Below are 17,731 nucleotides of genomic sequence, written 5' to 3'. Positions count from 1 at the left end.
AACTTTGGAAGTATCCTTGAGGTAATTTTCTATTTGGAAGACCCATTTGCTACCAAGATTTAACTTCCTGACTGATGTCTTGAGATGTTGCTTCAATATATACACATCATTTTTCATCCCCATGATGCCATCTATTTTGTGAAGTGCACCAGTCCCTGCTGCAGCAAAGCACCCCAACAACATGATGCTGCCACCCCCCTGCTTCATGGTTGGGATGGTGTTCTTTGGCTTGCAAGCCTCCCCCTTTTTCCTCCAAACATAACGATGGTCATTATGGCCAAATAATTCTATTTTTGTTTCATCAGATCAGAGGACATTTCCCCAAAAAGTACGATCTTTGTCCCCATGTGCAGTTGCAAACCGTAGTCTGGCTTTTTTGTGGCGGTTTTGGAGCAGTGGCTTCTTCCTTGCTGAGCGGCCTTTCAGGTTATGCCGATATAGAACTCATTTTACTGTGGATATTGTCACGGTCGTCCTCCTCTTCATCTGAAGAGGAGAGGCGAGATGGATCGGAAGACCAAAATGCGGCGTGGTATGTGTTCATCATTTATTTTACTACAGAAAAACACTGAACACTGAAAACCCTATACAAAACAATATACGAACTAACAACCGTGAAGCTAATGCAAACTGCGCTGAAAGAAGCAATCAACATAGACAATCACCCACAAACAAACAGTGCAACCCAGGCTACCTAAGTATGATTCTCAATCAGAGACAACTAATGACACCTGCCTCTGATTGAGAACCATACTAGGCCGAAACATACAAATCCCCAAATCATAGAAAATCAAACATAGACTGCCCACCCAACTCACGCCCTGACCATACTAACTAAATACAAAAACAAAGGAAATAAAGGTCAGAACGTGACAGATATAGATACTTTTGCACCTGTTTCCTCCAGCATCTTAACAAGGTACTTTGCTGTTGTTCTGGGATTGATTTGCACTTTTCGCACCAAAGTACGTTCATCTCTAGGAGACAGAACGCGTCTCCTTCCTGAGCGGTATGACGGCTGCGTGGTCCCATGGTGTTTATACTTGCCTACTATTGTTTGTACAGATGAACGTGGTACCTTCAGGCGTTTGGAAATTGCTCCCAAGTACGAACCAGACTTGTGGAGGTCTACAATTCTTTTTCTGAGGTCTTGGCTGATTTCGTTTGATTTTCCCATGAGGCACTGAGTTTGAAGGTAGGCCTTGAAATACATCCACAGGTACACCTCCAATTGACTCAAATGATGTCAATTAGCCTAACAGAAGCTTCTAAAGCCATGCATAATTTCCTGCAATTTTCCAAACTGTTTAAAGGCACAGTCAATTTAGTGTATGTAAACTTCTGACCCAATGGAATTGTGAAACAGTGAATTATAAGTGAAATAATCTGTTGTTGGAAAAATTACTTGTGTCATGCACAAAGTAGATGTCCTAACCGACTTGCCAAAACTATAGTTTGTTAACAAGAAATTTGTGGAGTGGTTGAAAAACTAGTTTTAATGACTCCAACCTAAGTGTATATGTAAACTTCCGACTTCAACTGTATGTCCTAATTGTAGAGGTTGGGTATATTATGGCTTAAAAGCTGTTATATGGTGCCGCTCTTGTTCGCCAATGTGAATCAGAATGATTAGCTTTTAAAATAAAACGTTATAAATATTATAGGCCTAGGATAAAGGATTATATAATTAAAAACCCGCCTAGGTTCTCAATTGGAATAGGCCTATACGATCCTAAAATAATTGGTATTAACCTTTTACATTTAAAAAATTTATCTCAAAAGAAAAAATGTAAAGGATGATTATTCTTCTGATACACACTGGCGAATGGATGGATTAGATATTGTCAACAGGGTTGTTGTCTCTAGTGTGTGTGTGGGCTGGTTAACACTGGGATAAAGTGATTAAAGTTAACGGTAGAACTATCACAATAATTGGCTTATGGAAGCACTTCTCTAAGCGAGAGATATTATATATTTCTATATAAGTTATTTATGCTACCTTTTATATTATTGATCCTAATGATATAGGCCTAGGTGTAAAACAGCCAAGGTGATAGAGCAATGACCCTGGAATAAAAAACATAATGTATAGGGTGGAGAGAGGGTTGTGTCACGACTTCCACCGAAAGTGGCTCCTCTCCCTGTTCGGACGGTGCTCGGCAGTCGTCGTCGATGGCCTACTAGCTGCAACCGATCCATTTTTCCTTTTCGTTTGTGTCTGTCTGTCTGTATTGTTTACACCTGTGTCCTATTAGTTGATTTCGGTGGGTTTATTTACCTCCGCTGCCTGTTAGTCTTTGTGCGGGATTGTTGGGTCGAGCGGAGGGTGAGCATCTGTTCCATCTACGGCAGGAGACGGGGAGCGCACAAGACTTTGCTCTGAAGTTCAGGACATTGGCCGCCCGCGCAGGGAGGAATGACAGGGCCCTAATTGACCGCTGTAGTGCAGCTTACGTGAGGACGTCCGCAGGGAGCTAGCATGCAGAGACGCTACCCTCACCCTGGACCAGCTAGTGGACATGTGCATCAGGTTGGACAACTTGCTGGCTACGTGCGGGCGTCTAGATCGGGTCCTGTTGGTTCCACCCCCCAGCGCCTCCGCTCCAACCCCCATGGAATTAGGGGGTGCTGCAGCGAGGGCGATCGGAGGAGGAGCCTCCTCCTACACTGGGTGTGGTTGGAGAGGGCACACTGCCGACTGGTGCTGGAGGAGCTCATCTGGGAGTCGAGACGGCAGGCCGAGTACTGTTCGGACACCCCAGGTGAGTCAGCACCAGGCTCACCCAGAGCCCCCTGTTGGTCACATGTATGTGTTAATTTCTTTCCCCCATTCCCAGCATAAAGCGCTAGTAGATTCAGGCGCAGAGGGGAATTTTATGGATCGCGGTTTCGCGCATAGGTTAGGGATTCCCCTTGTTCAGATGGACAAACCCTTCCCTGTGCACTCCCTAGATAGTCAACCATTAGGGTCAGGGGTGGTCAGGGAGGCCCCGGCTCCACTGGACATGGTTACTCAGGGGGGTCATGAGGAGAGAATTAGTCTCTTCCTCATAGATTCTCCTGCGATTCCAGTGGTGTTGGGGATTCCCTGGTTGGCCTTTCACAACCCCACTATTTCGTGGCAACAGACGGCTCTAAAGGGGTGGTCAGAGAAGTGCTCAGGTAGGTGTGTGGGAGGTTCCATCGGTGCAACGACGGTGGAGAGTCCAGACCAAATCTCCACCGTGCGCATTCACCCCGAATATGCCGATTTGGCTATCGCCTTCTGTTAAAACAGGGTGACCCAATTACCACCCCATCAACGAGGGGATTGTGCGATAAACCTCCAGGTAAACACTGCACTTTCCAGGAGTCACGTGTATCCCCTGTCACAGGAGGAGACGGTGGCTATGGAAACATATGTCTCTGAATCTCTGAGGCAGGGGTACATTCAGCCCTCCACGTCACCCACCTCCTCAAGTTTCTTTTTTGTGAAGAAGAAGGAGGGAGGTCTGCGTCCGTGCATTGACTATAGAGGTCTAAATTCTATTATGGTGGAGTACAGTTACCCACTACCTCTCATCGCTATGGCGAATGAGTCATTTCACGGAGCACGCTTCTTCACAAAACTGGATCTCAGGAGCGCGTATAACTTGGTGCGTATCCGGGAGGGAGAAGACAGCGTTTAGTACCACATCCGGCCATTATGAGTACCTCGTCATGCCGTATGGGTTGAAGAATGCCCCAGCAGTCTTCCAATCCTTTGTAGACAAGATTCTCAGGGACCTGCATGGGCAGGGTGTGGTGGTGTATATCGATGACATTCTGATATACAGTGGGGAGAACAAGTATTTGATACACTGCCGATTTGCAGGTTTTCCTACTTAGAAAGCATGTAGAGGTCTGTAATTTTTATCATAGGTACACTTCAACTGTGAGAGACGGAATCTAAAAATCCAGAAAATCACATTGTATGATTTTTAAGTAATTTATTTGCATTTTATTGCATGACATAAGTTTTTGACACATCAGAAAAGCAGAACTTAATATTTGGTACAGAATCCTTTGTTTGCAATTACAGAGATCATACATTTCCTGTAGTTCTTGACCAGGTTTGCACACACTGCAGCAGGGATTTTGGCCCACTCCTCCATACAGACCTTCTCCAGATCCTCCAGGTTTCGGGGCTTTCGCTGGGCAATACGGACTTTCAGCTCCCTCCAAAGATTTTCAATTGGGTTCAGGTCTGGAGACTGGCTAGGCCACTCCAGGACCTTGAGATGCTTCTTACGGAGCCACTCCTTAGTTGCCCTGGCTGTGTGTTTCGGGTCGTTGTCATGCTGGAAGACCCAGCCACGACCCATCTTCAATGCTCTTACTGAGGGAAGGAGGTTGTTGGCCAAGAACTCGCGATATATGGCCCCATTCATCCTCCCCTCAATACGGTGCAGTCGTCCTGTTCCCTTTGAAGAAAAGCATCCCAAAGAATGATGTTTCCACCTCCATGCTTCACGTTTGGGATGGTGTTCTTGGGGTTGTACTCATCCTTCTTCTTCCTCCAAACATGGCGAGTGGAGTTTAGACCAAAAAGCTCTATTTTTGTCTCATCAGACCACATGACATTCTCCCATTCCTCCTCTGGATCATCCAGATGGTCACTGGCAAACTTCAGACAGGCCTGGACATGTGCTGGCTTGAGCAGGGGGACCTTGCGTGCGCTGCAGGATTTTAATCCATGACGGCGTAGTGTGTTACTAATGGTTTTCTTTGAGACTATGGTCCCAGCTCTCGTCAGGTCATTGACCAGGTCCTGCCGTGTAGTTCTGGGCTGATCCCTCACCTTCCTCATGATCATTGATGCCCCACGAGGTGAGATCTTGCATGGAGCCCCAGACCGAGGGTGATTGACCGTCATCTTGACCCTCTTCCATTTTCAAATAATTGCGGCAACAGTTGTTGCCTTCTCACCAAGCTGCTTGCCTATTGTCCTGTAGCCCGTCCCAGCCTTGTGCAGGTCTACAGTTTTATCCCTGATGTCCTTACACAGCATCCTGGTCTTGGCCATTGTGGAGAGGTTGGAGTCTGTTTGATTGAGTGTGTGGACAGGTGTCTTTTACACAGGTAACGAGTTCAAACAGGTGCAGTTAATACAGGTAATGAGTGGAGAACAGGAGGGCTTCTTAAAGAAAAACTAACGGGTCTGTGAGAGCCGGAATTCTTACTGGTTGGTAGGTGATCAAATACTTATGTCATGCAATAAAATGCTAATTAATTACTTAAAAATCGTACAATGTGATTTTCTGGATTTGTGCTTTAGATTCCGTCTCTCACAGTTGAAGTGTACCTATGATAAAAATGACAGACCTCTACATGCTTTGTAAGTAGAAAAACCTGCAAAATCGGCAGTGTATCAAATACATGTTCTCCCCACTGTATTCCGCTACACGCGCCGCGCATGTGTCTCTGGTGCGTAAAGTACTTGGGCGACTGTTGGAGCATGACCTGTACGTCAAGGCTGAGAAATGCGTGTTCTCCCAACAGGCCGTCTCCTTCCTGGGTTGTCGCATTTCCACATCAGGGTTGGTGATGGAGTGTGACCGCATTGCAGCCGTGCGTAATAGGCCGACTCCCACCCCGGTAAAGGAGGTGCGGCGGTTTTTAGGGTTTGCCAATTACTACCGGAGGTTTATCCAGGGTTTTGGGCAGGTGGCTGCTCCCATTACCTCACTGCTGAAGGGGGGACCGGTGCGTCTGCGGTGGTCGGCTGAGGCGGACAGAGCGTTTTGTCGCTTGAGGACTCTGTTTACAGAGGATCCCGTGTTGGCTCATCCGGATCCCTCTTTGGCGTTCATAGTGGAGGTGGACGCATCCGAGGCTTGGATTGGAGCCGTGCTCTCACAGCTCTCGGGCGCGCCATTGAAGCTCCGCCCCTGCGCTTTCTATTCGAGAAAGCGCAGCCCGGCGGAGCGAAACTATGACGTGGGGGACCGGGAGTTGCTGGCTGTCATAAAAGCTCTGAAGGTGTGGAGACATTGGCTTGAGGGGGCTCAACACCCTTTCCTCATCTGGACTGACCACCGTAATCTGGAGTACATCCGGGCGGCGAGGAGACTGAACCCTCGCCAGGCAAGGTGGGCCATGTTTTTCACCAGATTCAGATTTACGATATCGTATAGACCAGGTTCCCAGAACGCTAAGGCAGACGCACTGTCCCGTCTGTATGATACAGAGGAGCGGTCCATCGATCCCACCCCCATACTTCCGGCCTCTTTTCTGGTGGCGCCGGTGGTGTGGGAGGTGGACACGGACATCGAGCGGGCATCTCGGTCAGAGCCTACTGCACCTCAGCGTCCAGCTAGACGGAGGTACGTCCCGCTAGGTGTCCGTGATAGGTTGATTTGGTGAGCGCACACGTTACCCTCCTCTGGTCATCCGGGTATCGATAGGATGGTGCGAAGCCTTAGGGGGAAGTACTGGTGGCCCACTTTAGCTAAGTACATGAGGGTTTATGTCTCCTCCTGCTCAGTGTGCGCTCAGTGCAAGGCTCCTAGACACCTGCCCAGAGGGAAGTTACAACCGCTCCCCGTCTTACAACGGCCTTGGTCACACCTGTCGGTAGACTTCCTGACCGATCTTCCTCCATCCCAGGGTAACACCACGATCCTGGTCATTGTGGATCGGTTTTCTAAGTCCTGTCGTCTCCTCCATTTGCCAGGTCTCCCTACGGCCCTACAGACTGCGGAGGCCCTGTTTACTCACGTCTTCCGGCAATATGGGGTGCCTGAGGACATAGTTTCTGATCGGGGTCCCCAGTTCACGTCCCGGGTTTGGCGGGTGTTCATGGAGCATCTGGGGGTCTCGGTCAGCCTGACCTCTGGTTTCCCCCCCCGAGAGTAATGGGAAGGCGGAGAGAGTAAACCAGGATGTGGGTAGGTTTCTGCGGTCGTATTGCCAGGACCGGCCAGGTGAGAGGGTGAGGTACTTCCGTGGGCAGAGATGGCCCAGAACTCACTCCGCCACTCCTCAACTAACCTTTCGCCCTTTCAGTGCATGTTGGGGTATCAGCCGGTCCTGGTACAGTGACATCCGAGCCAGACCGGGGCTCCTGTGGTGGAGGAATGGGTGAAGCGCTCAAAGGAGACCTGGGAGGCCGTCCAGGGGCACCTGAAACGGGCCGAAAGGCGGCAGAAAGCGAGCGCTGACCACCACCGCAGTGAGGCACCGGGGGGTACTGTCACTGCTCCTCTCCCTGTTCGGACGGTGCTCGGCGATCGTCGTCGCTGGCCTACTAGCTGCTACCGATCCATTTTTCCTTTTTGATTGTGTCTGTCTGTATTGTTTACACCTGTGTCCTGTTAGTTGATTTCGGTGGGTTTATTTACCTCCGCTGCCTGTTAGTCTGTACGGGATTGTTTTGCTGTGGTTACTGTGTTAGGGGTGCGTGTCTGCACCACAGGTTTTTTTCTTTCACACGGCAGTTGTACCGGTTTGGTGTGTAGGAGTAGAGGTTTCTCCCCCGTGGGTATCGTTTATTTTCCCTGTGTGTGGCGACCTCGTTTGGGCGTATTCCCCCCCCATGATGTTGTTGAGTTGGGACTTTCAGAATAAACTATTGTGCCACTGGGACTTCCTTGCTCTCCTGCTCTTGATTCCTGCACCTCCCTCCTTCAAGGAGGCACATAACAGGTTGGTTTTACAGGTTTACTCGCTCTGGATTGTCAGTACTGCATGTGTTCTTGGCTGTTGTGCGTGGCTGTGCCGGAATAAGGGAGTGCCTGGGGTTGTCTTGCGATATATTTAGGTTGTTTTCTCTTCTTTGTTTAATTTTAAATGTTATTTTTTTTACCAACAATTGAATCCAATGAACTGAAAAACTGAAAAAGCAAAAAAGTATTTAGTCAGCCACCAATTGTGCAAGTTCTCCCAATTGAAAAGATGAGAGAGGCCTGTACTTTTCATCATAGGTACACTTCAACTATGACAGACAAAATGAGAAAAAAAATCCAGAAAATCACATTGTAGGATTTTTTATTAATTAATTTGCAAATTATGGTGGAAAATAAGTATTTGGTCAATAACAAGAGTTTATCTCAATACTTTGTTATATACCCTTTGTTGGCAATGACAGAGGTCAAACGTTTTCTGTAAGTCTTCACAAGGTTTTCACACACTGTTGCTGGTATTTTGGCCCATTCCTCCATGCAGATCTCCTCTAGAGCAATGATGTTTTGGGGCTGTTGCTGGGCAACACGGACTTTCAACTCCCTCCAAAGATTTTCTATGGGGTTGAGATCTGGAGACTGGCTAGGCCACTCCAGGACCTTGAAATGCTTCTTACGAAGCCACTCCTTCGTTGCCCGGGCGGTGTGTTTGGGATCATTGTCATGCTGAAAGACCCAGCCACATTTCATCTTCAATGCCCTTGCTGACTTCCGGCGCCGACAGAGATGGCCGCCTCGCTTCGCGTTCCTAGGAAACTATGCAGTTTTTTGTTTTTTTACGTGTTATTTCTTACATTAGTACCCCAGGTCATCTTAGGTTTCATTACATACAGTCGAGAAGAACTACTGAATATAAGAACAGCGTCAACTCACCATCAGTACGACCAAGAATATGTTTTTCGCGACGCAGATCCTGTGTTCTGCCTTACAAACAGGACAACGGAGTGGATCCCATGCAGCGACCGAAAAAAATGACTCCGAAAAAGAGGGAAACGAGGCAGTCTTCTGGTCAGACTCCGGAGACGGGCACACCGTGCACCACTCCCTAGCATTCTTCTTGCCAATGTCCAGTCTCTTGACAACAAGGTTGATGAAATCCGAGCAAGGGTAGCATTCCAGAGGGACATCAGAGACTGTAACGTTCTTTGCTTCACGGAAACGTGGCTTACCGGAGAGACGCTATCCGAGGCGGTGCAGCCAACAGGTTTCTCCACGCATTGCGCAGACAGAAACAAACATATTTCTGGTAAGAAGAGGGGCGGGGGCGTATGCCTTATGACTAACGTGACATGGTGTGATGAAAGAAACATACAGGAACTCAAATCCTTCTGTTCACCTGATTTAGAATTCCTCACAATCAAATGTAGACCGCATTATCTACCGAGAGAATTCTCTTCGATTATAATCACAGCCGTATATATCCCCCCCCAAGCAGACACATCGTTGGCTCTGAATGAACTTTATTTGACTCTTTGCAAACTGGAAACCATTTATCCGGAGGCTGCATTCATTGTAGCTGGGGATTTTAACAAGGCTAATCTGAAAACAAGACTCCCTAAATTTTATCAGCATATCGATTGCGCAACCAGGGGTGGAAAGACATTGGATCATTGTTACTCTAACTTCCGCGACGCATATAAGGCCCTGCCCCGCCCCCCTTTCGGAAAAGCTGACCACGACTCCATTTTGTTGATCCCTGCCTACAGACAGAAACTAAAACAAGAGGCTCCCACGCTGAGGTCTGTCCAACGCTGGTCCGACCAAGCTGACTCCACACTCCAAGACTGCTTCCATCACGTGGACTGGGACATGTTTCGTATTGCGTCAGAAAACAACATTGACGAATACGCTGATTCGGTGTGCGAGTTCATTAGAACGTGCGTTGAAGATGTCGTTCCCATAGCAACGATTAAAACATTCCCTAACCAGAAACCGTGGATTGATGGCAGCATTCGCGTGAAACTGAAAGCGCGAACCACTGCTTTTAATCAGGGCAAGGTGTCTGGTAACATGACTGAATACAAACAGTGCAGCTATTCCCTCCGCAAGGCTATCAAACAAGCTAAGCGTCAGTACAGAGACAAAGTAGAATCTCAATTCAACGGCTCAGACACAAGAGGCATGTGGCAGGGTCTACAGTCAATCACGGACTACAGGAAGAAATCCAGCCCAGTCACGGACCAGGATGTCCTGCTCCCAGGCAGACTAAATAACTTTTTTACCGCCCAAATAGGTCCACAGACGATGCAATCTCAACCACACTGCACACTGCCCTAACCCATCTGGACAAGAGGAATACCTATGTGAGAATGCTGTTCATTGACTACAGCTCGGCATTTAACACCATAGTACCCTCCAAGCTCGTCATCAAGCTCGAGACCCTGGGTCTCGACCCCGCCCTGTGCAACTGGGTACTGGACTTCCTGACGGGCCGCCCCCAGGTGGTGAGGGTAGGCAACAACATCTCCTCCCCGCTGATCCTCAACACTGGGGCCCCACAAGGGTGCGTTCTGAGCCCTCTCCTGTACTCCCTGTTCACCCACGACTGCGTGGCCACGCACGCCTCCAACTCAATCATCAAGTTTGCGGACGACACAACAGTGGTAGGCTTGATTACCAACAACGACGAGACGGCCTACAGGGAGGAGGTGAGGGCCCTCGGAGTGTGGTGTCAGGAAAATAACCTCACACTCAACGTCAACAAAACTAAGGAGATGATCGTGGACTTCAGGAAACAGCAGAGGGAACACCCCCCTATCCACATCGATGGAACAGTAGTGGAGAGGGTAGCAAGTTTTAAGTTCCTCGGCATACACATCACAGACAAACTGAATTGGTCCACTCACACAGACAGCATTGTGAAGAAGGCGCAGCAGCGCCTCTTCAACCTCAGGAGGCTGAAGAAATTTGGCTTGTCACCAAAAGCACTCACAAACTTCTACAGATGCACAATCGAGAGCATCCTGGCGGGCTGTATCACCGCCTGGTACGGCAACTGCTCCGCCCTCATCCGTAAGGCTCTCCAGAGGGTAGTGAGGTCTGCACAACGCATCACCGGGGGCAAACTACCTGCCCTCCAGGACACCTACACCACCCGATGTCACAGGAAGGCCATAAAGATCATCAAGGACATCAACCACCCGAGCCACTGCCTGTTCACCCCGCTATCATCCAGAAGGCGAGGTCAGTACAGGTGCATCAAAGCTGGGACCGAGAGACTGAAAAACAGCTTCTATCTCAAGGCCATCAGACTGTTAAACAGCCACCACTAACATTGAGTGGCTGTCGCCAACACACTGACACAACTCCAGCCACTTTAATAATGGGAAATTATGGAAATATATCACTAGCCACTTTAAACAATGCTACCTTATATAATGTTACTTACCCTACATTATTCATCTCATATGCATACGTATATACTGTACTCTATATCATCGACTGTATCCTTATGTAATACATGTATCACTAGCCACTTTAACTATGCCACTTTGTTTACATACTCATCTCATATGTATATACTGTACTCGATACCATCTACTGTATCTTGCCTAAATCTCTAGAACATGCTAACATCTCTTTTGACGAGTCTACGATACATAAAACACTAAACAAGAATGGTGTTCAGGAAGGACACCACAGAAGAAGCCACTGTTGTCCAAAAAAAACACTGCACGTCTGAAGTTTGCAAAAGAGCACCTGGATGTTCCAGAAAGTATCAGGTTTTGACCACTAGATGCCACAGTTCATGCTATACTTTGGGTAGAAAACCAATAGATTTGGCTCATTATGAAAATATATTTTGTGGTCATCCTCTTAATTCAAGCTAGTCCTCTATGAAAGGAAATCAGTTTGGCCTTCTTTTACGCTTAATCTTTGGCTAGGAAATGTCAGATGTTGGGTACTATATTTGTTGAATATGATCTGAATCCTATAAATTAAAATGGCCCATTTGGGTGCAATCAATTAGCTTAATTTCTCATATATAAAATAACATTTCAACAAAATAATGTTTCAGGAATGACAATCTTACATGTTTCTAACTACAGAAACAATTTCAGAACAATCTGAGATGGTGGGTGTCATGGCTTGCTCAAATGACATGGAATGACTCCTTTGTAAAACATGACCCTGTTGTGAGGCTGTTTTGTTGTTGTTGAGTGTTCTTGAATGGTTCTGTCTGAGGGAGCCCAGTGCAGTTAGTATTAGAAAGGAGATGGCCATCACCTAGGGATGGTTATTGGGAAATAAAAACGCTTCAAAGGCTATAGCTCTACATCCGTGTCTACCATCTAGACTTTGACTAATCAATGTTCCGTTCTAACAATTCCGTCTGACTAATATACCCCAGCGGGTTGCCTGTCACTGTCCTGTATACTGTTCTTGGATACTGTAGTGGCTTGTGGTGGCTCATAGGACACAGAGCGCTTGTTATTGTTTTCAGTGTAGTGTATGCAGTCAAATAGACAGTGTCCACTCCAGATGCCATGGACTGCTTTGAAGTTAGATTTTCTAAATTAGATTACTGCTTTGCCACACAAATTAACCATCTAAGAAGCGGTTGCTTGTACTCATAGATGAAAGTTAGATATGGGGAAAGAGTGAGAAAAAAAGTTACTGTGAGACACAGACAGGTGTATGATGGGTAACACAGGCTGTGTTACCTTGTCAAAGTCCTCCTGCGTGGCTCTCATCTCCTTCCAGGTCTTGTTGATCAGCTGGATGCAGACGCAGAAAAGCTCCTCTAGCAGCCGGTCCTGAGAGAAGAAGATGGGGTGGTAGTTTGAACCAGTCTCTGAGGCTAGGGGAGAGAGAGCGAGAGGAACAATATGAGACCTTTAAGAAACGTTCATTTTACTTTTTTGTTGCAAAATGTTTTTAAATGTTTTCCGTTGCAAACCCTAATGAACACAACCCTGTATCAGCGTACCTTTATAGAGCTACACATAGCTTCAGTATATTCTTAATCAGTAGTTTAAGACATACTGTATACTGTGCACATATACATATACAGTGCCTTGCGAAAGTATTCGGCCCCCTTGAACTTTGCGACCTTTTGCCACATTTCAGGCTTCAAACATAAAGATATAAAACTGTATTTTTTTGTGAAGAATCAACAACAAGTGGGACACAATCATGAAGTGGAACGACATTTATTGGATATTTCAAACTTTTTTAACAATCAAAAACTGAAAAATTGGGCGTGCAAAATTATTCAGCCCCCTTAAGTTAATACTTTGTAGCGCCACCTTTTGCTGCGATTACAGCTGTAAGTCGCTTGGGGTATGTCTCTATCAGTTTTTCACATCGAGAGACTGAAATGTTTTCCCATTCCTCCTTGCAAAACAGCTCGAGCTCAGAAGGTTGGATGGAGAGCATTTGTGAATAGCAGTTTTCAGTTCTTTCCACAGATTCTCGATTGGATTCAGGTCTGGACTTTGACTTGGCCATTCTAACACCTGGATATGTTTATTTTTGAACCATTCCATTGTAGATTTTGCTTTATGTTTTGGATCATTGTCTTGTTGGAAGACAAATCTCCGTCCCAGTCTCAGGTCTTTTGCAGACTCCATCAGGTTTTCTTACAGAATGGTCCTGTATTTGGCTCCATCCATCTTCCCATCAATTTTAACCATCTTCCCTGTCCCTGCTGAAGAAAAGCAGGCCCAAACCATGATGCTGCCAACACCATGTTTGACAGTGGGGATGGTGTGTTCAGGGTGATGAGCTGTGTTGCTTTTACGCCAAACATAACGTTTTGCATTGTTGCCAAAAAGTTCAATTTTGGTTTCATCTGACCAGAGCACCTTCTTCCACATGTTTGGTGTGTCTCCCAGGTGGCTTGTGGCAAACTTTAAACGACACTTTTTATGGATATCTTTAAGAAATGGCTTTCTTCTTGCCACTCTTCCATAAAGGCCAGATTTGTGCAATATACGACTGATTGTTGTCCTATGGACAGAGTCTCCCACCTCAGCTGTAGATCTCTGCAGTTCATCCAGAGTGATCATGGGCCTCTTGGCTGCATCTCTGATCAGTCTTCTCCTTGTATGAGCTGAAAGTTTAGAGGGACGGCCAGGTCTTGGTAGATTTGCAGTGGTCTGATACTCCTTCCATTTCAATATTATCGCTTGCACAGTGCTCCTTGGGATGTTTAAAGCTTGGGAAATCTTGGGAATGCCACGAGAGCTCGCTGAAACACCGTGTTCTCTCTACGGCGCCATTTTCATCCCCTCTCTGCGCTTTTAACGGACCTCTGAGACTATCACAGTGCAGGTGCATTTATACGGAGACTTGATTACACACAGGTGGATTGTATTTATCATCATTAGTCATTTAGGTCAACATTGGATCATTCAGAGATCCTCACTGAACTTCTGGAGAGAGTTTGCTGCACTGAAAGTAAAGGGGCTGAATAATTTTGCACGCCCAATTTTTCAGTTTTTGATTTGTTAAAAAAGTTTGAAATATCCAATAAATGTCGTTACACTTCATGATTGTGTCCCACTTGTTGTTGATTCTTCACAAAAAAATACAGTTTTATATCTTTATGTTTGAAGCCTGAAAGGTTGCAAAGTTCAAGGGGGCCGAATACTTTCGCAAGGCACTGTACATAAGGTTTTTTCTTTATTCTTACTATTTTCTACATTGTAGAATAATAGCGAAGACATCAAAACTATGAAATAACACATATGGAATCATGTAGTAATCAGAAAAGTGTTAAACAAATCAAAACATATTTTATATTCTTAAAAGTAGCCCACCTTTGGCTTGATGAAAGCTTTGCACACTCTTGGCATTCTATCAACCAGATTCATGAGGTCGTCACCTGGAATGCATTTCAATTAACAGGTGTGCCTTGTTAACCTTTTTGGGATAGAGGGCAGCATTTTCACTTTTGGATGAATAGCATGCCCAGAGTGAACTGCCTCCTACTCTGTCCCAGATGCTAATATATGCATATTATTATTATTATTGGATAGAAAACACTCTAAAGTTTCTAAAACTCTTTGAATGATGTCTGTGAGTATAACAGAACTCATATGGCAGGCGAAAACCTAAGAAAAATCCAACCAGGAAGTGGGATATCTGAGGGTTGTAGTTTTTCAAAGCTTGGCCTACCGAATACACAGTGTCTATGGAGTCAAGTTGCACTTCCTACGGCTTCCACTAGATGTCAACCGTCTTTAGAAACTGGTTTGAGGATTCTACGATAAAGGAGGGGCTCATGAGACCTGTTTGAGTCAGTGGTCTGGCAGAGTATCTCAGGCTCGTGACGCGCGCTTCCGACAGAGTTAGCTCTTGTTCCAGTGCTTTTCTTCAGACATAGGAATTCTCCGGTTGGAAGTTTATGGACGTTTTATATTAAAAACATCCTAAAGATTGATTCCATACATCGTTTGACTTGTTTCTACGACCTGTAACGGAACTTTTTGAGTTTTTGTCTGGACGAAGTGCTCGCGCCTCATGAAGATGGATTACTGGGCTGAACACTCTACCAACAAGTGGCTATTTGGACATAAATGATGTACTTTATTAAACTTTATGGAACTAATCAGTCATTTATTGTCGAACTGGGATTCCTGGGAGTGCCTTCTGATGAAGATCATCAAAGGTAAGTGAATATTTATAGTGTTATTTCTAACTTCTGTTGACTCCAAAATGGCAGATATTTCTCTAGCTGGATTGGGCTCTGAGCGCCGTTCTCAGATTATGCTTTTTCCATAAAGTTTTTTTGAAATCTGACACAGCGGTTGCATTAAGGAGAAGTCTATCTTTAATTATGTGAATAACAGCTGTATATTTTATCAATGTTTATTATGAGTATTTCTGCAAAATCACCGGATGTTTTGGAATCAAAACATTACTGCACGTAACGCGCCAATGTAAACTGAGATTTTTGGATATAAATATGCACATTATCAAGCAAAACATACATGTATTGTGTAACATGATGTCCTATGAGTGTCATCTGATGAAGATCATCAAAGGTTAGTGATTAATTTTATCTATATTTCTGCTTTTATCTTTGGCTGGGAAAATGGCTGTTTTTTTTTGACTTGGCTATGGCCTAACATAATCATATATCACTGTAAAGCATTTTTTAAATCGGACACGATGGGTAGATTAACAAGATGTTTATCTTTCATTTGCTGTATTGGACTTGTTAATGTGTGAAAGTTATAAAAATAAAAATATTTTTGAATTTCGCAGTGAAATGTTGTTGAGGGGTTCTGCTAGTGGAACGCCTGCGCTAGAAAGGTTCAAAGTTAAAAAGTGGAATTTATTTATTTCTTAATATGTTTGAGCCAGTCAGTTGTGACAAGCTAGGGGTGGTATACAGAAGTTACCCCTATTTGGTAAAAGACCAAGTACATATTATGGCAAGAACAGATCAAATAATCAATGAAAGTGCAGTCGCAAAAAACATCAAGTGCTATGATGAAACTGGCTCTCATGAGGACTGCCACAGGAAAGGAAGACCCAGAGTTACCTATGCTGCAGAGAATAAATTCATTACAGTCACCAACATCAGAAATTGCAGCCCAAATAAATGCTTCACAGAGTTCAAGTAACAGATACATCTCCACATCAACTGTTCAGAGGACTGTGTGAATCAAGCCTTCATGGTCGAATTGCTGCAAAAAAAGCACTCTACTAAAGGACAACAACAAGAAGAAGAGATGTGCTTCGGCCAAGAAACACGAGCAATGGAAAATATTTTAACCTTTATTTAACTTGGCAAGTCAGTAAAGAACAAATTCTTAATTACAATGAGGGCCTACTCCGGCCTACTCACAATGAGGACCTACTCATCTGTCCTTTGGTCTGATGAGTCTGAATTTGAGATTTTTGATTCAAACCGCCGTGTCTTTGTGAGTCGCAGAGTAGGTGGTTCCCACCGTGAAGCATTGGAGGAGTAGGTGTGATGGTGTGGGGGTGCTTTGCTGGCAATCCTAAAGATTGATTCTATACATTGTTTGACATGTTTCTATGGACTGTAACATAACTTTTTGACTTTTCATCTGCTCGCACCTCATGAATTTGGATTACTGGGCTAAACGCGTGAACAAAAAGGAGGTATTTGGACATAAATTATGGACTTTATCAAACAAATCAAACATTTATTGTGGAACTGGGATTCCTGGGAGTGCATTCTGATGAAGATCATCAAAGATAAGTGAATATTTATAATGCTATTTCTGACTGTGTTGACTCCACAACATGGTGGATATCTGTATGGCTTGCTTTGTTGTCTGAGCGCTGTACTCAGATTATTGCATGGTGTGCTTTTTCGGTAAAGCTATTTTGAAATCTGACACAGTGGTTGCATTAAGGAGAAGTGGATCTAAAATGCCACACATAACACTTGTATCTTTTAGCAATGTTTATTATGAGTATTTCTGTAAATTGATGTGGCTCTCTGCAAAATCACCGGATGTTTTGGAACTGCTGAACGTAACGCGCCAATGTAAACTGAGATTTTTTTATATAAATATGAACTTTATCAAACAAAACATACATGTATTGTGTAACATGAAGTCCTATGAGTGTCATCTGATGAAGATCATCAAAGGTTAGTGATTCATTTTATCTCTATTCCTGCTTTTTATGACTCCTCTCTTTGGCTGGAAAAATGGCTGTGTTTTTCTGTGACTAGGTACTGACCTAACATAATCGTTTGGTGTGCTTTTGTCATAAAGCCTTTTTGAAATCAGTGTGGCTGGATATACAACAAGTTTATCTTTAAAATTGTGTGAAATACTTGTATGTTTGAGGAATTTGAATTATGGGATTTCTGTTGTTTTGAATTTGGCGCCCTGCACTTTCACTGGCTGTTGTTGAGGTGGGACGCTACCGTCCCAAATATCCCAGAGAGGTTAACAAATAGTTACCCAACACACGTCCAGACTGTGTAAGGGCTAGTTGACCAAGAAGGAGAGTGATGGAGTGCTGCATCAGATGACCTGTCTCCACAATGACCCGACCTCAACTCAATTGAGATGTTTTGGGATGAGTTGGAGTGAAGG

General features: G+C 45.1%; 1 protein-coding gene across 1 annotated transcript in view; it reads right to left on the bottom strand.

Moving 5' to 3' along the window:
• The window catches only part of LOC110498595 (engulfment and cell motility protein 3), a 52,416-nt gene that overhangs the window by 19,109 nt on the left and 15,576 nt on the right, over positions 1-17,731 (bottom strand). Inside the window, exon 15 of the mRNA XM_021575248.3 lies at positions 12,365-12,501. Coding sequence (XP_021430923.1) covers positions 12,365-12,501 — 137 coding nt within the window. The remainder of the gene's footprint in view (positions 1-12,364; positions 12,502-17,731) is intronic.

Source organism: Oncorhynchus mykiss, chromosome 2 (genome assembly GCF_057628025.1).
Source record: "Oncorhynchus mykiss isolate SJ-2025 chromosome 2, ASM5762802v1, whole genome shotgun sequence".
In the NCBI taxonomy this organism is placed as follows: domain Eukaryota; kingdom Metazoa; phylum Chordata; class Actinopteri; order Salmoniformes; family Salmonidae; genus Oncorhynchus; species Oncorhynchus mykiss.
Note: the sequence above shows the minus strand (reverse complement) of the source record. Positions and strands in the feature narration are given on the sequence as shown.